This window comes from Lepus europaeus, chromosome 12 (assembly GCF_033115175.1).
Source record: "Lepus europaeus isolate LE1 chromosome 12, mLepTim1.pri, whole genome shotgun sequence".
Lineage (NCBI taxonomy): Eukaryota > Metazoa > Chordata > Mammalia > Lagomorpha > Leporidae > Lepus > Lepus europaeus.
In genome coordinates, this window is record NC_084838.1 from 94,763,815 (window position 1) to 94,786,819 (window position 23,005).

The 23,005-nt window shown below is 40.6% G+C and overlaps 1 protein-coding gene across 3 annotated transcripts in view; it reads right to left on the reverse strand.

Moving 5' to 3' along the window:
• The window catches only part of FANCC (FA complementation group C), a 261,235-nt gene that overhangs the window by 56,448 nt on the left and 181,782 nt on the right, over window positions 1–23,005 (reverse strand). For all 3 annotated transcript variants that reach the window (XM_062208547.1, XM_062208546.1, XM_062208545.1), the window contains 2 exons: window positions 17,792–17,905; window positions 16,862–16,926 (listed from right to left, as the gene is read on the reverse strand). In XM_062208547.1, coding sequence (XP_062064531.1) covers window positions 16,862–16,926; window positions 17,792–17,905 — 179 coding nt within the window. The remainder of the gene's footprint in view (window positions 1–16,861; window positions 16,927–17,791; window positions 17,906–23,005) is intronic.

Consider the following 23,005-nt stretch of genomic DNA (forward strand, 5'->3'; position numbering starts at 1 on the left):
AAGGATTTGGGCCATCCTCCACTGCACTCCCTGGCCACAGCAGAGAGCTGGCCTGGAAGAGGGGCAACTGGGACAGGATCGGTGCCCTGACCGGGACTAGAACCCAGTGTGCCGGCGCCGCAAGGCAGAGGATTAGCCTAGTGAGCTGCAGCGCCGGCCTGCTTACTTTTTTGACTGACCCAAGAACTACCTGAGTTTACATGAGAATAAAATTTTTCAGGAAAATTATCTTGGACTTTTTTCATCCTAACTAGGAGATACAATCTGGAGTCATGTGCTTTGGTGCTTGAAAAATGTCCTGGGTGCCACAGTTGTCTCTCCTGCCCATCCAATGAGGCCAACTCTCTTTCTTTTCTTTTCAGATAATGGAGAAGGGGAAGATTGTACTTAACAGGTCTTTCAGGGAGCAGGACTAACAACTGCCTGCTTTCTCATTTCCAATGGTTCTGGGTGAGGCATGTGTACATGCAACTCTAAAGCATCCTTCAATTTCACAAACAGCCATACAGCCCTGACTCAATGCAAAATATTCTTCTGGGTTCTGGGCAAAACATCTGCAAGAAAAAGCATTTTCCAACATACAAACACAACCTATTCTATCTCTCTTATCCCAGCCAATAACATTTTAAGACATTTAAAACTCAAGCTAAATGATCTTTTTTGTTAACAACTTACAAGATGGACTAGAAAACACATTAATTAATTATCGTTCCAAAACCATCTCACTGATAAGTTACAGAAAGACAACAGTGCACCACCAAAGGTAAATGCTACAGAGATCACTGGTTCACTTCCCAAATGCCTGCAACAGTCAGAACTGAGCCAGGCCAAAGCCATGAATCAGGAACTCAGTGCAGATCTCTCAGGTGGATGGCAGGAACCTAACTGCTTGAATCATCATTTGCTGCTACCCTAGGCGTGCATTTGTAGGAAGCTGGACTCAGAAGCAGAGCCAGGACTCGAACCAGGCACTCTAATATAGGACACAGAGCCATGTTAACCACTGCACCAAATTCTGCCCCCTTGCCATGCACCATTTTCTGAAGAGATTATCCTTTTCCCATCTTATATCTATGGAATCTTTGCCAAAGACTAAATTGTTCGTTTTTGTGAATATTCATCTCTGGGCCCTCTATTCTGTTTCACTGGACAGTATGTCTGTATTTATGCCAGTACTACATTATTTTTACTATTGAAACTTTATACATGCTTTGGAAAAGGAAGTGTGAGGTCTCCACCTGAGTTTTATTTCTCAAAACTGTTTTTGCTAATTGAGGAATCTGATTTTTTTATTTCTGCAAAAACTGCCATCGTTAGGCATGACAACGAACCTATAGATTGCTTTGGACAGTATGGACATTTTAAGTCCTTTTAAATCTTCTTGGATTCATGAACATGGGATGTCTATTTGTATCTTTTTAAATTCCGTAATGTTTGGTAATTTCCAGTGATTCTTTAATCTTCCTTGGTTAGTTCTATTCCTAAATATTTTATTGTTTTGATGCTATGCTAAGTGGGATTATTTTTCTAAATTTCCTTCCTGGATGTTCACTGTTACTGTATAGAAATGCAACTGGGTTTTGTGTGTGCTGATTTTATATCCTACAACGTTGAATTAGTTGCTTAATTCCCTTTTGGTAGAATCTTTTAGAGTTTTCTATATATAAGATCACATCATCAGTGAATAGATATCACTAATTCTTCCTTTCCAATTTGAACACCAATTATTTCTTTTGCTTATTGTCTGCTGCCTACTGGTTCTGGCAAGGATTTTTAGTTCTATATGGTATAAAAATAATGAGAGGAGATGAAGACACTGTTCTGAGTTTAGTAGGGCTTATCTCCCCACAAAATTCATGTGGATATTTAAATAAGCTCTGACGCCTTAATGTGAATGAGTGATGGAAACTTGCTAGGAGGTGGGGCCAATGGGAAGTTTTTAGGTCTCTGGGGTCATGACCTCAGAAGGTGGTTCTCACAAGAGGATTATTATTTGAGTTCAAGTTCTGTCATGCTGTCTCTCTCTCAGCTTCCTGGCTCATCATGTAATCATGCCTCCACATACACCATAACCAGCCTCCACAGATGCTGGACCATCCTGAACTTTAATTTATAAATTGAGAGCTGAAATAAACTTTTTGTTTCCCAAAGAAATTCCTCTGAGGTATTTTACCTAAAGAAACAAAAAGCAGACGAATACAGACACCTTTACCTTTTCCTGAAAGGAAAACTTTCAGCTCTTCATTGAGCTACAGGATTTTCAAATATGGCCTTTCCTGTATTGAGATAATTTCCTTTTATCCCTAATTTGTTGAGTGTTTTTATCATGAATGGGTGTTGAGTTTTGGTCAAATGGTTGTTCTGCATTAATGATCATCATACGGTTTTTTGATGATGTGGTATATTTCATTGACTGATTTCTTTATGATGAATGATCCTTGCTTTCCACAAATAAATTTCACTTGTCATGTGCATAATCATTTCAATGGAGTGAATATGTTTTGCTAGTATTTTGCCAAGGGTTTCTACACCAAGATTCTATGTTAACCTTTATTATTATTATTATTATATTCATTTACTTGTGCTTATTTGAAAGGGAGAGAGAGAGAATGGGAGAATGAATTGCCTGTCTTTTCACTCCTCAAAGCCAAGACTGGCCTAGGTGGAAGCCTGGAACTCAATGTAGATGGGTAGCAGGGAGCTAAGTACTTGAACCATCACCTGCTGCCTCCCAGAGTGTGCATTAACAAGATGCTGGGATCAGAAGCAGAGCTGGGACTTGAAGCCAAGCATTTTGATAACAGATGCAGGCGTCTCAGGTTGTACCTTAACTGCTGCACCAAATGCCTACCTCTGTTTTCTTTTAGTATCTTTGTCTGACTGATGGTGGGGCAATGCTGGCCTCATAAAATGAGTTTAAAAATGTCCCCTCTTAAGTTTTTTGGAACTGTTTGGGAAGGACTGCAGTTAATTCTTTAAATGTTACAGAGAATTCTTCAGTGAAGCCATCTGGTCCTGGGTTTTCTTTGTTGAAAGGTTTTGAATAACTGATTCAATCTCCTTACTGCTTTAAGTTCATTCAGGTTTTCATTTCTTAATGATTCAGTATTGTATGCTTCTGTCAATTTATCCAATATATCAGAGTATAACTTTTCATAGTAGTCTCTTATGAGCCATTTTCTTTAAGAGACATCAGTTGTCATTTCTATGATTTCCTTTTTGCTTCCTGTTTTTCCAGTACTCTTTTTTCCTTGTTTAGCCTAATTAAATCTTTATTTTAAAAATTATTTTTGTTGATTTTTAAAAAACTGCATTTTAAATCTCTATTTCTGCTGTAATCTTTGTTATTTCCTTCCTTCTATTTTTTAAAGATTTATTTATATTTAAAAGACAGTTACAGAGAGGTGGGGGGGATGAGGAGAGAGGAGGGGGACAGAGAAAGAGAGAGAGAGAGAGAGAGAGAGAGAGAGAGAGAGTCTTCCATCCGCTAATTCACTCCCCAAAACAGCTAAGCTGGGCTGATTCGAATCCAGGAGCCAGGAGCTTCTTCCAGGTCTCCCACATGGGACAAGGGGCCCAAGGACTTGGGCCATCTACTACTGTTTTGCAGGCCACAGCAAAGAGCTGGATCAGAAGTGGAACAGCCAGGACTTGTACCAGTGCCATATGGGATGCTGGCATTGCAGGTGGAGGCTTAACCTACTATGCTACAGAGCTGGCCCCCCATTTCTTTTTCTTTTAACTTAAAAGGATAGTTATTTGAAAGTAGGAGGTGAAGGAGGAAGAGGAAAAAAAAAAAGAGAGAGAGACAGACAGACAGACACTGATCTGTCAAGTGTTGGTTCACTCATCCAAATGATCACAATGGCTCCAAGCTGAGGTTGAAGTCAGGAGCCAAGAACTTAATACAAATCTCTCACATGGGTTGCAGGAACCCAAATACTTGAACCATCACGACTACTTCTCAGGGTCTGCATTAGGACAAGCAGGAATCAAGAGCAGAACCAATACTGAACTCAGGCACTCTGATATGGGATGTGAGAACCTTTTTTTTTTTTCTTAAGATTTATTTATTTACTTGAAAGGCAGAGTGAGAGAGAGAGGTGGATAGAAAGAGAGAGATGGAGAGAAAGACAGACAGAGAGAGAGAGAGAGAGAGAGAGAGAGAGAATGAGAGAGAATCTTTCATCTGCTGGTGCATACCCCAAATAACTGCAAAGGCCTGGACTGAGTCAGACTGAAGCCAGCAGTCAGGAGTTTCATTTGAGTCTTCCTTGTTTGGGCCATCTTCTATCTTATGCTGCTTTCTCAGGCTCGTTAGTAGAGAACTGGATTGGAAGTGGAGCAGCCCGGCTCTTGAACAGGCACCCATATGCGATGCTATCAGCTACAGCAGAGTGCCTGCCCTGGATGTGGGAATCTTTTTTTTTTTTTTTTTTTTTTTGCCAGGCAGAGTTAGACAGTGAGAGAGAGAGAGAAAAAGGTCTTCCTTCTGTTGATTCACTCCCCTAATGGTCACTAAGGCCAGTGGTAAGCCGATCTGAAGCCAGGAACGAGGTGCTTCTCCTGGTCTCCCATGTGGGTGCAGGGACCCAAGCACTTGGGCCATCCTCCACTGCCCTCCCGGGACACAGTAGAGAGCTGGACTGGAAGAGGAGCAATGGGGACTAGTACCCAGCACCCCAACTGGGACTAGAACCTGGGGTGCTGGCACCTCAGGTGGAGGATTAACCTAGTGAGCCGCGGTGCTGGCCTGGATATGGGACTCTTAACCAGTGTCTTAACCTCTAGGATGAATGCTCACTTCAATCATCATTTCTTTAGGGTTGGTTTCTAGAGACTTATTTTGATCCTTTGTTTAGGTCATGCTTCCCTGTTTCTTCGTATGTTCTATTATTTTGGCTGTGTTTTGAGCATTTAAAAAAAATCACCACTCTCAGTTTTTATGGACTGGTTTCATACAAGAAAAGACTTTCACACCAATTAGTCCAACTAAAGATTCTATAAGCCCCTCAAACCTTTTCCAGACTTGTGCATGTAATTCACCAAATAGAGAGTTTTACCAGTTTCTTCAAGAAATTGTAGTCTCTTGTTTTCTCTGGTGTTTCACAGATTCTCTGATGCTGCAACAAACCACTGAGCTTTATTTTGTTGCTGGTGGCCTTCAGGCATCCAAAATATGCCAAATCCCTGTCAGCATAGAGTCAAACAAGACAGAAACCAGTCCCTCTGGCAGCTCCCAGATAAGCCAGAATATTGGATGCATGTTCCACTCTTCTCTTTTCTTCCCAAGGGAAAAGCTGCAAGCTGTGCACTTTCCCCAATCCTGCTGAGCAGTGCCAGCTTCCATCTGCAGTACTGAGCTTTATTTTGTCCTCTGTGGCCTCCAAAGTACACAAGTTCCCCATCAGTGCTCCAAATCAGGCCAGACAGAAACCCCCTGGGAAGATGAAATGTTGGATGCACGCTCTACTCTTCTGTCTTCTCTCTAGGGAGAAGTTAGAAGCTGGGATTTTCCCTCAATCTTGCAAAGCTATGCCAGCTTTGGGGAAGGTATCATGGTTGATATGAAAGTTTCTTGCTTTTTCACCAATTTCAATAAAGCCCTTCTTTGAGCTTGCCCATGGTACTGTGACTTAATTGGTTTCTGGAGTTCTCATAAAAGCTTTCTGGGCCGTGAACTGTCAAGTTGATGTCTCTGTGGGAGAACAAGGTCCGGAGTTTACTATTCTACAATCTTGTTCACATCATTCCTGAGGAATTTCTTTAATGTTTATTATTAATTCAGTTATCGTTTTTAGTAATGACTTGGTTATATTCCTTACCCATTTCCATACTGGAGTGTTTGCCTCTTTATTACTGTGTTGCAGAAGTTACTTTTATATTTTTCATAATAATCTTAGCAGTTTGCTGCAAATACATTTTCAAATCATTAACTGGTTACTTTCATTTACTAACAGTTATCTCATAAAATTATTTCATTGGGGCCAGCATTGTGGCCCAATAAGGTTAAACCTCTGTCTGTGGTGCTGGCATCCCATATGGGCACCAGTTTGAGTCCTAGCTGCTCCACTTCTGAACCAACTCCCTGCTAATGGCCTGGAAAAGCAGTGGAAGATGTCCAAAGTGTTTGGGCCCTTGCACCCATGTAGGAGACCTGGAGGAAGCTAGTGGCTCCTGGCTTTAGATCAGCCCTGCTCCGGCTGTTGCAGCAATCTGGGGAGTGAACCAGCAGATGGAAGATCTCTCTCTGTCTATAACTCTGCCTCTCAAATAAGTAAATAAATCTTTTTAAAAAACCTATTAACTTATCTTTAAAAAAAAGAAAATTATTTTGTTTATTCTCAGTTTCAGAATTTCTGCTTTGATTCCCTTCTCATTTTCCCTTGTGCATCTTTTATTTTCATTGTTTTTATGATGGGGATTACATGAGTTTTTAAAAATTATACACTGTATTACATGTTTGGGGAGTGTAGATTCATTATTTGGTATTCCTCTCACAACAAAATCCAAGTCTTTAACTGGTACATAAAATAAATGAGTGCACTCTCTGTACCCTAGAGATTTTTCTTCGTGCTTTTAATGTATACTTCACAGTACCACAAAATTTACATAAAGATACAATTAAATGACTTTTAATAAATTCACTAATTCAGAAAACTCATTATAATCTAGGTTTATGATATTTCCATCACTATAGAAGGATCCTTTGTGTCCATTTGCAGGAAAATCTACTCCTACCCCAGCCTTAGGCAACACCTAATCTACTTTATGTCTAGACTTTTCTATTCTAATCAATTCATATGAATGGAATCATGTTGAGGTGGATTCGTTTCTGAGAGGAGGAGCGTGGTGGGGGCAAGAGGTGCGGAGTCACCACACAGACCCCACGATTCAGGTGAAAGCAGGCCTGAGGCAAGCAGCCTGCAGACTCGTTTATTACAGTTGCTACAACAGCTTATACAACCAAGGTAGCCAATCGGGTCAAGGGGCAGTCTATGCCCTAACCAATCAAACCCTGTTGCCAGGCAGTTTCTGAAGCCATCCAATCATAGCCTGTTGCCAGGCAGACTCCGCTGTCATGCGGTTTCCGAAACCATCCAATCACAGCCTGTTGCCAGGCAAACTCTGTTGCCAGTGGCATCTTGGCACGGCCTTCTCATTCCACCACAGAATCATACAATAAACATAGATCTTTTGTCAATGGCTCACTGTACTTATCATAATTTTAAATTTTAATTTTAAAAGGCAGAGACAGAGAGAAGGAAACAAACACGGAAAGCTCCTATCCACTGGCTCAACTCCCTCAATGCCCATGACAGCCAGGGCTGAAGCCAGGAGCCCAGAACTTAGTCTGGGTCTCCCTTGTGGGTCGCAGGGACCCAAGAACTTGAGCCATCACTTCCTGCTTCCCAGGGTGCATCTTAGCATGACGTTGGAATCAGAAGTAGAGCCGACACTCAAACCCAGACATTCCAATATGAGATACAGGCATATCAAGTGGTTTCTTCTTCTTCTACAACCTATTTATTTGAAAGGCAAAATTACAGAGAGGAAGGGATGGAGGCGGGGGTTGGGGGGAGAGAGAGCAAGCGAGCTCCCATCTGTTGGGTTACTCCCCAAATGGCTACAATGGCTAGGGCTAGGCTAAGCTGAAGCCAGGAGCCAAGAACTCCATCCAGGTTTCCCATGTGAGTGCATGGGCCCAAGTACTTGAGCCATCTTCTGAGCTGGACCCAAACTGGAACAGCCAGGATGTGAACTGGTGGCCATATGAGACGCTAGCATTGCAGGCGATGTCTTAACCTGCAATGCCATATGGCAGCTCCACCAAGTAGCTTCTTAACCACTTTGTCAAATGCCTACCCCAGTTTTGAGGTTTATCCATGGTTCATACTTTTCACTGAGGAATATAATTTCATTATAAAGACATAGCACATTGTTCACCTATTCATGAGTTGAGGGATATCTGGGATTGCTTCCCCCCTTTTTGTCTATTATGAGTAATGCTTCAACATTTGCTTACAAGTATTCATGTGCTTATTGGTATGTATATACTCTAGGTGAAATGTATATTTCAATCTCTTGCCCATTTTTAAACTGAGTCATGAGTCTTCTATTATTGAGTTCTTCACATATGAAGAATCTTCAAAAGGTTCAGGGAAATGTTTACTGCAAAAAATGCACAGATTTCAAAATTTTTTTGTATCAAAATAAATTATTGTGAGGTAACTGTTTGCTGATTAAGATGCAGCTTGGGATGCTCACATCCCAGACTGAAGTGTCTAGGTTTGAGCCCAAGTTCTGCTTCCCATTCTAGCTTCTATTACTAAACATTGTTTGAGGCAGCATTGATGGCTCAAGAAGCTGGGTACCAGCCAACCATGTGGAAGACCAGATTGAGTTCCCAGCTCCTGGCTTCAGCTTAGCCCAGTTCCAGCTATTGTAGGAATCTGAGGAGTGAATCAGTAGAAGGGAGATCTTGGTCTTTTTCACTCTGCCTTTCAAATAAATAAAAACGTATCTTAAAAACCCCTTATCTTTTAATTATATTTTTTCCAGTACCTTCCGGAAGTACCTCACATCCTAGATATAAGCCCTTTATGGGCTGTGAGATTTGGAAATATTATCTCACAGTACTATGATTTGGATATGATTTCAGCATCCCTAAAGGATCACTGTGATTAAAGACCCAGGATGGTGTTATCAGGAGAAGGGCCTAGTGGCAGGTGTTGAGCTCACTGGGGGTGGCCCCTGGAATTCAGTTCTCATGCCATGCCTTGAGTTCTCCTGAGAAAATTGTTACAAAAGCTTGAGTTTGGTTCCACCAGTCTCTGTGCTCCTGGTTCAAGATGTGATCACTTGTTATGACACAGGCTTCTGCCAGGGCATCCACCATGATGTGACACAGCTTAGAGAAGGCCCTCACCAGAGCTGAGCTAATGTAGGTGCCATGCTCTTGAATCTCCAAAACTGTGAGCTAAATAAGCCTCTTTATCTTCACAGCAGACTGTCTCTTCAATTTTAGATAATAGTAATAGATTTTCAAAATTTTGTTTCTCTAGGGAGAGGGGAGTTAAAGGGAGTTTAGATAATGGGTCCAAAACCACTGCTCAAACAAAAAGAGGAAGTTCATAATCTTCAGAGCTCAGTGAGGGTGACTGCAAATCTATCACAGATTTTGAGCAAATAGAGAAGAGTCTGAGGGCTCCAGGCAACAAGAGGTGTCAGGGAGAGGTACTGGTTACCCTGATTTGACCTGTACATATAGTATGCATGTGTTCAAGTGTCATACTGTATCTGCTGAATATGTACAATTATTTTTAATTTTTATTTGAGAAGCAGATCAACAGAGAGAGAACTCTCATCCAATGATTCACTCCCCAATTGCCTGCAATAGCAGGGATAGGCTACGAGGAAGCCAGGAACTGGGAACTTGATCTGGGTCTCCAAAATGCATGGCAGCGACCCAATTACTAGGGCCATCACCGCTGTCTACTGGAGTCTGCATTCTAAGAAAGCAGGAGTCAGGAGCCGGAGCGAGGTACTGAACCCAAGTACAATGTGGGACAGTAAAAATTAACAGGTATCTTAACCACTAGGATAAATGCCTGTCCCTACAATTATATAGTGGGGGAAAACTTTTTTAATGTTTAAAGAGATGGGAATGCTAACTAATCTGATTTGGTCTTCTAACATTGATGCTGTACTCCATAGATTTTAAGGTGAAATTGTTAACTGAAAAACAAAGATGGGGCTGGCATTGTGGTACAGTGGGTTAACGTTGCCCCTTGTGACACCTGCATACCACATAAGAGTACTAGTTTGAATTCTGACTACTCCACTTCAGATCCAGCTTCCTTCTAATGTGCCTGGGCAGACAGCAGATGATGGTCTAAGTACTGTGGTCACTTCCACCCAAGTGGGAGACCTGGATGGAATTCCTGGATCCTGGCTTTGACCTGACCCACACCCGGCTGTTGTGGCTATTTGGGGAGTGAACCAGCGGAAGATCTCTCTGTCATTCTGAGAGAGAGAGAGAGAGAGAGAGAGAGAGAGAGAGAGAGAGAGAAATGTGTAATGTGTTTATCATTTAGTTGTGGCTGGCCCTTTGGGTTATTTCTGGTCTTAAACTATTATAAATAAAGCAGTTGTGACCATCTGCATGTTAGTCCTAGAGAATACCTATGCTGTCACTAGTTCTGAGTCAATAATCAAGAGCAGAACTGGTAGGCTGTACATTGACTGAACTCTATAAGAACTTCCACACTATTTACCAAAGTTGCTAGTCCATTTCACATTCTCATAAGCAGTGGAGGAGCAAACAAACAGTTACATGTATTCTTACACATATGCTAGCAGAACATTTTACATTTTAGCCATTTCAAGGAATATGCTGTGGCACACTTCAAACATTTGATTTTTTTCCTGTTCAATTTTTTATTTAATTTGTGGTAAAACATAAATAAATAATAGTTATCTTTTAACCATTTCTAAGTGGTAGCCATTCAGTGACATTAAAAACTTCCATTTACTATCTACTCACCGTTGTTATCTATACCAAAGGTTTCTCATCAGCCTCAACTTAAACTTTGTACCCGTTAAATAACACCATTCTCTCCTCCAACCCCTGGTAACCCTCATTCAGCTTTGTTTCTGTGAATTTGCCTATTTCAAGTGCCTCACGTATGTGGAACAATAACTGTTCTGTGTCTGGCTTATTTTACTAAGTATATTTTTTTCACTTTTATTTAATAAATATAAATTTCCAAAGTACAGCTTATGGATTACAATGGCTTTTCCCCCCCATAACTTTCCTCCCACCTGCAACCCTCCCAACTCCCGCTCCCTCTCCCTTCCATTCACATCAAGATTCATTTTCAATTCTCTTTATATACAGAAGATCAGTTTAGTATACATTAAGTAAAGATTTCAACAGTTTGCACCCACACAGAAACATAAAGTATAAAATACTGTTTGAGTACTAGTTATAGCATTAATTCACATTGAACAGCACATTAAGGACAGAGATCCTACATGAGGAATAAGCGCACAGTGATTCCTGTTGTTGACTTAAATTGACACTCTTGTTTATGGCATCAGTAATCTCCCTAGGCTCTTGTCATGAGTTGCCATGGCTATGGAAGCCTTTTCAGTTTGCCGACTCCGATCTTATTTAGACAAGGTCATAGTCAAAGTGGAAGTTCTCTCCTCCCTTCAGAGAAAGGTACCTCCTTCTTTGATGGCCCGTTCTATCCACTGGGATCTCACTCACAGAGATCTTTCATTTAGGGTTTTTTTTTTTTTTTTTCCCAGAGTGTCTTGGCTTTCCATGCCTATAATACTCTCATGGGCTCTTCAGCCAGATCCGAATGCCTTAAGGGATGATTCTGAGGCCAGAGTGCTGTTTAGGACATCTGCCATTCTATGAGTCTGCTGTGTCTCCCCCTTCCCATGTTGGATTGTTCTCTCCCTTTTTGATTCTATCAGTTAGTATTAGCAGACACTAGTCTTGTTTGTGTGATCCCTTTGACTCTTAGACCTATCAGTATGATCAACTGTGAACTGAAATTGATCACTTTGACTAGTGAGATGGCATTGGTACATGCCACCTTGATGAGATTGAATTAGAACCCCCTGGCACATTTCTTTCTCTATCATTTGGGGCAACTCAGCTTGAGCTTGTCCCAAATTGTACATCTCCTCCCTCTCTTATCCCCACTCTTTTATTTAACAGGGATCACTTTTCAGTTAAATTTAAACACCTAAGAATAATTGTGTGTTAATTACAGAGTTCAACCAATAGTATTAAGTAGAACAAAAAAAATACTAAAAGGGATAAAGTATTAAATTGTACATCAACAGTCAGGAAAAGGGCTGATCAAGTCATTGTTTCTCATAGTGTCCATTTCACTTCAACAGGTTTCCTTTTTGATGCTCAGTTAGTTGTCACCGACCAGGGAGAACATATGATATTTGTCCCTTTGGGACTGGCTTACTTCACTCAACATGATGTTTTCCAGATTCCTCCATTTTGTTGCAAATGACCAGATTTCATTTTTTTTTTTTTACTGCTGTATAGTATTCTAGTATAGTATGTCCCATAACTTCTTTATCCAGTCTACTGTTGATGGGCATTTAGATTGATTCCAGGCCTTAGCTATTGTGAATTGAACTGCAATAAACAATAAGGTGCAGACAGCTTTTTTGTTTGCCAATTTAATTTCCTTTGGGTAAATTCCAAGGAGTGGGATGGCTGGGTTGTATGGTAGGGTTATATTCAGGTTTCTGAGGAATCTCCAGACTGACTTCCATAGTGGCTTTACCAGTTTGCATTCCCACCAACAGTGGGTTAGTGTCCCTTTTTCCCCACATCCTCGCCAGCATCTATTGTTGGTAGATTTCTGTATGTGAGCCATTCTAACTGGGGTGAGGTGAAACCTCATTGTGGTTTTGATTTGCATTTCCGTGATTGCTAGTGATCCAGAACATTTTTTTCATGTGTCTGTTGGCCATTTGGATTTCCTCTTTTGAAAAATGTCTATTGAGGTCCTTGGCCCATCTCTTAAGTGGGTTGTTTGTTTTGTTGTTGTGGAGTTTCTTGGTCTCTTTGTAGATTCTGGTTATTAACCCTTTATCTGTTGCATAGTTTGCAAATATTTTTTCCCATTCTGTCAGTTGCCTCTTCACTTTCCTGACTGTTTCTTTTGCCGTACAGAAACTTCTCAATTTGATGTAATCCCAATTGTTAATTTTGGCTTTGATCGCCTGTGCTTCCAGAGTCTTTTTTAAGAAGTCTTTGCCGGTGCCTGTATCTTGCAGGGTTTCTCCAATGTTCTATCATAATTTGATGGTGTCAGGTCATAAATTTAGGTCTTTAATCCGTGTTGAGTGGATTTTTGTGTAAGGTGAAAGGTAGGGGTCTTGCTTCATGTTTCTGCACGTGGAAATCCAGTTTTCCCAGCACCATTTAGTGAATAGACTGTCCTTGCTCCAGGAATTGGTTTCAGATCCTTGATCAAATATAAGTTGGCTGTAGATGTTTGGATTGATTCCTGGTGTTTCTATTCTGTTCCATTGGTCTATCCATCTGTTTCTGTACCAGTACCATGCTGTTTTGATTACAACTGCCCTGTAGTATGTCCTGAAATCTGGTATTGTGATGCCTCCAGCTTTCTTTTTGTGGTACAAGATTGCTTTAGCTATTCGAGGTCTCCTGTGCCTCCATATGAATTTCAGCATCATTTTTTTCCAGATCTGAGAAGAATGTCTTTGGTATTTTGATTGGTATCGCATTGAACCTTTAAATTGCTTTTGGGAGAATGGACATTTTGATGATATGGATTCTTCCAATCATGAGCATGGAAGATTTTTCCACTTTTTGGAATCCTCTTCTATTTCTTTAAGATTTTGTAATTCTCATCATAGAGATATTTAACATCCTTGGTTAAGTTTATTCCAAGTATTTGACTGTTTGAATGGGATTGATCTTAGCAGTTCTTTCTCAGCCGTGGCATTGCCTGTGTATACAAAGGCTGTTGATTTTTGTGCATTGATTTTATATCCTGCTACTTTGCCAAAATCTTCTATGAGTTCCAATAGTCTCTTAGTAGAGTTCTTTGGATCCCCTAAATAAAGAATCATATCATCTGCAAAGAGAGATAGTTTGACTTCTTCCTTTCCAATCTATACCCCTTTAATTTCTTTTTCTTGCCTAACAGCTCTGGCTAAAACTTCCAGAACTATATTGAATAGCAGTGGTGAGAGTGGGCATCCCTGTCTGGTACCAGATCTCAGTGGAAATGCTTCTAACTTTTCCCCATTCAATAGGATGCTGGCCATGGGTTTTTCATAAATTGCTTTGATTGTATTGAGGAATGTTCCTTCTATACCCAATTTGCTTAGAGTTTTCATCATGAAAGGGTGTTGTATTTTATCGAATGCTTTCTTTGCATCTATTGAGATAATCATATGGTTTTTCTTCTATAGTCTGTTAATGTGGTGTATCACATTGACTGATTTGCACACACTGAACCATCCCTGCATGCCAGAGATAAATCCCACTTGGTCTGGGTAGATTTTTCTGATGTGTTGTTGCATTCTATTGGCCAGAATTCTATTGAGGATTTCTGCATCTATGTTCATCAGGGATATTGGTCTGTAATTCTCTTTCAATGCTGCATCTTTGTCCTGCTTAGGAATTAAGGTGATGCTGGCTTCATAGAAAGAATTTGGGACCAGAGCCATGGCTCAATAGGCTAATCCTCCGCCTTCGGGACCGGCACACAGGGTTCTAGTCCTGGTCGGAGCACCGGATTTTGTCCCAGTTGCTCCTCTTCCAGTCCAGCTTTCTGCTGTGGCCCGGGAGTGCAGTGGAGGATGGCCCAAGTGCTTGGGCCCTGCACCCACATGGGAGACCAGGAGGAAGCACCTGGCTCCTGGCTTCAGATCAGTGTGGTGTGCTGGCTGCAGCAAGGCAGCTGCAGCGGCCATTGGAGGGTGAACCAACAGTAAAGGAAGACCTTTCTCTCTGTCTCTCTCTCTCACTGTCCACTCTCCCTGTAAAAAAAACAAAAAAGAAAGAATTTGGGAGGATTCCCTCTTTTTGGATTGTTCTGAGTAGTTTGAGAAGAAATGGAGTTAGTTCTTTTTTTTTTGGACAGGCAAAGTGGACAGTTAGAGAGAGAGACAGAGAGAAAGGTCTTCCTTTGCCGTTGGTTCACCCTCCAATGGCCTCCGCAGCCAGCGTGCTGTGGCCGGTGCACCGCGCTGATCTGAAGGCAGGAGCCAGGTGCTTTTCCTGGTCTCCCATGGGGTGCAGGGCCCACCCAAGCACTTGGGCCATCCTCCACTGCACTCCCGGGCCACAGCAGAGAGCTGGCCTGGAAGAGGGGCAACCGGGAGAGAATCCGGTGCCCCAACCGGGACTAGAACCCAGTGTGCCGGCGCCGCAAGGCGGAGTATTAGTCTATTGAGCCGTGTCACCGGCCGGAATTAGTTCTTCTTTAAATGTCTGGTAGAATTCAACAATGAATCCATCTGGTCCTGGGCTTTTCTTTGTTGGGAGGGCCTTTATTACTGTTTCAATTTCTGTCTCAGTTATGGGTCTGTTTAGGTTTTCTATGTCCACCTGGTTCAATTTAGGTAGGTTGCATGTGTCCAGGAATCTATCCATTTCTGTTTGCTGGCGTACAAGTCATTGTAGCAATTTCTGATGATTCTTTTTATTTCTATGGTGTCTGTTGTTACGTTTCCGTTTTCATCTCTGATTTTATTGATTTGGGTCTTTTCTTTTATTAGTTAGTTGGGCCAATGGGGTGTCAATTTTGTTTATTTTTTCAAAAAAACAGCTCCTCGTTTGGCTGATTTTTTTGTAATTTTTTTTTTTTATTCAATCCTGTTGACTTCTTCTCTGATTTTAATTATTTCTCTTCTCCTACTAGATTTGGGTCTGGTTTGCTGCAGTTTTTCTAGATCCTTGAGATGCACTGAAAGCTCATTTATTTGGTGCCTTTCCAATTTCTTAATGTAGGCACCTATTGCTATAAACTTTCCTCTTACCATTGTGCTAAGCATATTTTCAAGTTCCACACACATTCTTATGTATATCAAACTTTCATTCTTTTTTATGGCCAAATAGTACTCCATTGTATTTATAAATCATATTTTGTTTACCTATTCATCTGTTGATTAATACTTGGGTTGTTTCTACCTATTGGTCACTGTAACAAATGAATATTGGTATGCAGGTATCTGCTTGAATTCCTGCTTTAAATTCTTTTAAATACACGTCTAAATTATATAGTAATTCTACGTTTCATGTTTTTAGGCACTGCGAAACTGTTTTCCACGGTGAGTGTAACATTTATTATTTTCTGTTTTTCCTTTAAAGTTCATTATATATTCTGGATATTATGACCTTACCAGAGATATAATTTGTAAAACATTTCACTATCTCGTTGCTTTCCTGACAGTTGCCTTTGATTCACAAAATTCTTTATTTAGAAAATATCCAACTTTTCTATTTTTAATTTGTTGCTTTTTCTTTGAGTGTCCTATCTAAAAAAATCATTACCAAATAAAATGTCATGAAGATCCTCCCGAATATTTTCTTCAAAGAATTTTATTGTTGACTTTAAGAGTTAGATGCAATAGACTCCTAAAGACTGGGGGGCAAAGACCATTTCTCATAAGAGTTTTTAATTGGCAACAGCTTTACCAAAAGATCACTATGTCTCTCTTAGTCCCCAGATTCTCTTGGTTAATTATTTGTTAAAAATGAAATGGTCACCAATAAAAACAACTCTGAATTCTTCCACAGAGTGAGGTAACTTTTGTAACGTGATTAGTTGTCTTTTAATTTGTCTGAATCTATTTGATTTGTTTAGTCTAGATCTTGGAATATTATGTTTCTTAAAATAGGTCGCATGTGCACATCAAATATCTGTTGCCTTGTAAATATCCCCCCTACACACACACACACACACACAGGCAGGGGTGTGGGGAGGGCAGCACATCCACTCACATTCTCCTCTTACACAGTGAGGAAGCCAGTGGAAGCCTAAAAGCTCCCCTTGTTTTGTCTTCCTTACACATACATGTAGGACTTTTAGCTAATGGGTACGCAAAAGACACTGTATGATTTACTTAGTGTCCCACAAGAGTTGAGAGAATAGTGGCTACAAATAGAAAATGAAGAAACTCACCAATTTCCCATGTACTCTACTAAAATAATCTCTCAACACAGAATATAATCATAACTATGAAAATGCATTTCCTATGAATTTGACCACTTTTTTTCTCATAACTGAACTGATACATTTTGAAACTTGAGAAGCGGGATGTTTAGTTTAACACCTACCGCCTTTGAGTGTTAAATCCATTAAGATGATTCTCTCTGAGTTCCGACACTAATGATAAAACCATCTGTAAAATAAAATCAGTTGCAGGTTAACTCCCACTGCAAACAGGATTACATCAGTTCTATTTTTCTTGGTGTGAGTGATATTTCCGCTGAGATTCCTTCCCCACCCCCCACCCCCAACCCGATCTCTCCTTAGGTTTCACTTTGTCAGAAGGAAAAGAAAGCAGCCTAAGTCTCATTTAACAGTAAGTGGGATTTTATATCTAATGATCATTAATTTCCTAGGAGTGAAAACCAAACCCATTAAAAAAAGAGTTAAACTTATTTCTTCTTTCTTGTTTCCTTATTTTTAAAACTACTTTTCCTTTATAAAGTTTTCAAAAGACCAGGATGGTTAACAATCACTAGAAATTTCATAACATTTTTTAAAAACAGGCAAAGATAATAAATTAAAATTTTTTGAATTTGGATAAAATTCAAGGGAGAAGAAAACATAGCTTAAATACTAAGATTAAATATGTAATACTATTTACAAGGTTATTTAGTGAATTTTCTGCTTTGCTTTAACATAAGATTCTAATCAGGGTATTTTAAACATCAGATTTGTCCAACAGTACAAGACTGTGTTTATACTGGAACAAAAGCTCTTCTACCAAAAAACTTCTGAGTGAATAAGTGAGATGCATTACAAGAAAGGGGCCGACTGCTTGGTTTACTAAAACCTTGCCGGGTTTCCTCCTCCTTTCTCATGATCTCTCATCTCACATTTCTTCCTTACATGGCCATAAGTGCACCCAAGGTAAGAAGAGATAAACAAAGAAAAGTTAAACACCTCTCACAGAGGAGTGAAATATTTCTATTTATCCTTTTTGCTGATGGCACATTCAGCAATGAAAATCTCAATACTAATAAATTTAAAATACTCACATTTCTAAGCAAACCAGGATAGTAATCCACAGGCTCATACCCAAGACCTTGAGCAAAAAGACCAACTTCTTTTATATCAAAACTGATCGCTGAAAGTATACGAGATAACAAACTCTAAAAAACATCAACAGAAAAAGAAAAGGTCAACGTCTTACACATAAATGCATGTCCCTGTTATATACAATGCCTAGAATCTGAGTCACTTGTAAATGGGATGGAATCTTTAAAACCAGTCATCTCAATTTGTCCAACTACCCAGTCCATTTTGAATTAAGTATAAAGAAGAAATAAGTTAGCATTAAAATTAGCCATTAAAAATAAGTCACTTTAAATGTTAATAGTTAAGCAAAAATAATATCTAGTTAATAATATTAACCATATAAAGAATAGGATTTTTTTCTTTTTAAAAATGCATCATGGGGCCAGCACTATGCTGCAGTGGGTTAAGCCACTACCTGCAGTGCTGGCATCCCATCTGGGCACTGGATTGAGACCAGGCTGCTCCACTTCCTATCCAGCTCCCTCTTAATGTGCCTGGGAAAGCAGCAGAGAATGGCCTAAGTGCTTCGGCCCCTGTACCCACGTGGGAGACCAGATAAAGTTCCTGTCTCCTGGCTTCAGCCTGGCCTAGCCTTGACTGTTGCAGCCATTTGGGGAGTGAACCAGCAGATGGAAGAGCTCTCTCTCTGCTGCTCTCTCTAATGTGACCTTTCAAGTAAATAAATAAATCTTTTTTTAAAAAACGCAGCAAAATAATTTTATCAGAGTAGACAAAAGAATTTAATACAGGACAAAAAATACCACAAATCACAGGGAAAAGAACATAATAAATAGTGGCTGGAAAACTATCTTTTAAAAAAGATTTTCACTTTACATTACTCATCAAAATATTGCCAAGTTTAATATAAATTAAAAATTAAATAAGATAATAAATAGGAAGACATTTTTTAAAATTTGACAGGTAGAGTTATAGACAGTGAGAGAGAGAGACAGAGAGAAAGGTCTTCCTTCTGTTGGTTCACCCCTCAAATGGCCGCTACGGCTGGTGCTGCGCCGATCCGAAGCCAGGAGCCAGGTGCTTCCTCCCAGTCTTCCATGCGGGTGCAGGGGCCCAAGCACTTGGGCCATCCTCCACTGCCTTCCCAGGCCACAGCAGAGAGCTGGACTGGAAGAGGAGCAACTGGGACTAGAACCCAGTGCCCATATGGGATCCCAGCGCCACAGGCAGAGGATTAACCAAGTGAGCTATGGCGCCAGCCAGAAAATTATTTTTAAAGTATCTATATGAGAAAGCCCATTTCAAGGTGAAAAATCAAGGGAGTAAATTATAAAAGACTGTTCTAAATACAAATATAAGTTTTTCAGAATGTAATATAAGCACAAACTAGAAAACTAGCAAATTGATCACATGTAATCAAAGTAATGTACACAACATGATAAACAAGAGCATAAAAATGAGTATGAATAGGTAACTTATAAAACTGAAATGTCTAAGAAACAAATAGATACATGTTCATCCTCCTAATCAAAAAGAGTAAATTAAGAGGTCAGCATTGTGGCTCAGTGAGTTGAGCTGCTGCCTGTGATGCCGACACTGCAAATGAGTGCTAGCTGGAGTCTTGGCTGCTCTGTTTCTGACTCCGCTCCCTGCTAATGTGCCTGGGACAAACAGAAGATGGCCAAGTAATTGGACCCCTGCCATCCACATGGGAAACTCATAAAGCTCTTGACTTTGGCCTGGCCCAGCCCTGGCTGTTGGGGCCATTTGGGGAGTGAACCAGTAGATGGAAGATCTTTCTCTCTCTGTGTCTCTCCCTCTCTCTCTGTAACTCTGTCCTTCAAATAAAAAAGGAAGATCTTTTAAAAGAAAAAAAAAAGTAAAACAGTAAAATACCACTTTCATTCAATGAATTATAGTATCTTACAGACATGGATTCTGAATGCAGTTTCGGGTTCTATGAAACAGATACTTCATTTGGGCTCTGAGGGGAGATGGGGGCTTCCAGAGTGCACCCACAGAGTGTGGGCAGGTGTGGCACAGCCCCCAATCCATTGTCAAGCTTGACTTCCAGGGCCATGTGTGCCCACAGCAGGCTGTTACCTAACAAAGATGCCTTCTAGGTCAATAGAGGCCCTGCCTTTTTGACATACATATTAAAGGTCTAAGAGCAGTCAAAACATTTGATATTGTCTGGCATACAGTTAGGGAGATAAATCCACACATGATGATGAGGATTATGCTCAAAGATGTCCACTACTGTGTTCTTTCTCATAGTAAAAATGTTGAACAGCAGGAAATGATGAGCTTTTATACTCCTATACAAGTACAGTGGCACTGTAAGCCATTAAAATGTTTATAAGACGTTCATGGCAACATTTAAAATGTTATAAAGCTAAATGAAGATGCACAATTCTAAATCCAGAAATTATCTTAACCCACATCATCTACATAAAAATGACACATAATAGGATGAAAAAATAGTGGAAGAAAACAGCACCAGAAGTCAACAGTCTCAGGGTGGTGCTTCTTAGGAATGTGATTATATAAAGATATACACTTTCCCTTCTTTCAACTTTAGCATGTTTTCCAGTTTTATATATTGTATATGAATTCTAAAGTCAGGAAAGAACTTTTTTTGAAAAAGTGAGTTATTTAGAAAATTTAAAAAACTTAAATAAGTTTTATTGAGACAATTTACACACCATGAATTTCATCCCCTTTAAAAGTTGTACACTTAAAGTGTATAACTCAGTGATGCTTATGTATATTCACAGGAAACAGTTATTTTACAGTTTTTAAAAAGTTCTGCACTGTGGTTTGAGATACAGTGAATTTGCGTGTGTGCATATAAATGTATGCTTGTCTACATGTAAGTAAGTTCATACACAAATATTTGGAGAAGATAGTCTAAATCAGGGTAGAGGCAAGGGTATCTTAGTCAAGAATGAGGACCTCATGGCTGGCATGGTGGCACAGCCAGTAAAGCTGCTGCCTGCAATGTTGCCATCCCATATAGGCCCTGGTTTGTGTCCCAGTTGCTCTATTTCCAATCCAGCTCCCTGCTAATAGCTTGGGAAGCACAGTGGGAGACGGCCCAAGCACTTGGGCACATGCCACCCACATGGGAGAGCCAGAACAAACTCTTGGCTCCTGGCTTTGGCCTGGCCTAGCCCCAGCTATTGCCACCTGGAAAGTAAACCAGCAAAGGGAAGATTCATATAGGGAAGATTCATATTCTCTCTCTCTCTCTCTCTCTCTCTCTCTCTCTCTCTCTCTCTATATATATATATATATATATATATATATATATATATCTGACTTTCAGATAAATAAATCTTTAAAAAAAAAAGAAGTAATTACTGCAGCCAGGGACAACAAACACTTTGGCACTATCATACCCAGTGCCACCCAGCATGGTTATCCCTAACCATCACTGTGTTCATTTCTATTTCATCATAAAAGAATTCACATATTCAAAACACACAAAACAGAAAGACACATTTTACCCATTATCAGACTTAATCAGATGGGGCCTTCCGTGCCTCTCCCTTCCCCCACAGGTCTACCACAGGCTCCACTACAGGGGGAGATCTTGCCCCTGAATATGGCAGGGACCCTCCAGTGTAGACCATGGTGATTTCTTCCTGTGAGCTCAGATTCACCTTAATATCCTCAAAACAGAACTCCAAGCAACGCTCCTAAGCAATATAGCATGAAACCTCCCTCCCAGCTTGAGGTCTGGTATAGAAGGGAACTGCAAATTAGAAAAATTTATAATGAATTACAAAGTAGCACTGAAACATTACTACTCAACAGAAAACATCCCTGATTTCAACAAAACAAAAAAGACCAGCAACACAGACCTTGTTGATTCCTCCATATCCCCACCAAAAAATCCATTTGAGGATACAAAAATAGGAAATTTACATAGTGAATTTTTTTGTAAATCATATAACTCAAAGGCTCCTTGAGTCCAAGAATGGGACCTGCTCTGGGCATAGATTGCAATGCAAGTGTCCTGGCAAAGGGAAAACCCAGCTAGGCCTGGCCAGCCCCAAGGAAAACCCACATGAAGAGGCTTACATCAGATCGAGGCAGGGAAAGGAGGTGGTGGGGTTTAGTGTGGACACCAGGAGGGCTCACAGTTGGGACAGTCTGGGTTTTTCACTGAGGAGGCCAGTCTGATGTTTAGTGGAATGCGGGCAATACTGGAAGTTCTTGACTTTCTGCTACTAGACTTTTGATATTCTACTTAAAAAATACTTGAAGCACTTATATGCCAGGAGCTGTTCTTAGTGCTTTATAAATAGTAACTCATTTAATCCTCACAGCCTAGGGGTGGGATACTATTACTGAATCTGGGTTACAGATGAGGAAATCTGAGATAGAGTCAGCAGGCTGCCCAAGACAGTCACCTACTCTAAAATCAAATGGCTTTTATTTTTGAAAATGTTTATTTTCATCACAAAAGACAGATCTTCCATCTGCTGTTCTCCTTTATGAGTGGTGGGGACCCAAGCACTTGAGCCATCATCTGCTGCCTCCCAGGGGGCATTAGCAGGAAGCACATCTGAAGTGGAGTAGCAGGAAACTAGCCCTCCAACACGGGGTGTGGACATCCCAAGCAGCAGCTTAACTTGCCTGCCACAACAGCTGCCCCAGGGGAGCTTTTTTTTTTTTTTTTTTTAACTTATTTATTTGAAAGGCTCACTTAGGGAGAGAGAGAGGGAGAGAGGGAGGAAGGAAAAAAGAGAGAGCAAGTGAGTTCAATCTTCCATCTGCTGGTTCAACCCCCAAATGGCTCCAACAGCCAGGCTGGGCCAGATCAAAGCCAGGATCCAGGAGCTTCATCTAGGTCTCCCACATGGGAGGCAGGGGGCCCAATCATTTAAGTCATCTTTCACTACTTTCCCAGGCCATTGGCAAAGAGCTGGATCAGAAGTGGCATCCACGACTCAAACTGGTGCCTACATAGGATGGTGGTGTTGCAGGCTTGATTCCGCTCACCCAGGTAGCTTTTAACAGTGCAAATCTGACTGGCTCAGTTTAGACCCTATGGCTTACTAAGTACTCTTACTATGAAGAGCAACAACATTCCCAAAGTGAAAAGGCCAGGACTCACTGGCTCTGCAGCAATCCCCGAATGCTACCCAGCTGACTTCCTCCTCACCATGTTTGGGACCCTGAAGGGGCTACAGGCCCCTCGGGATGTA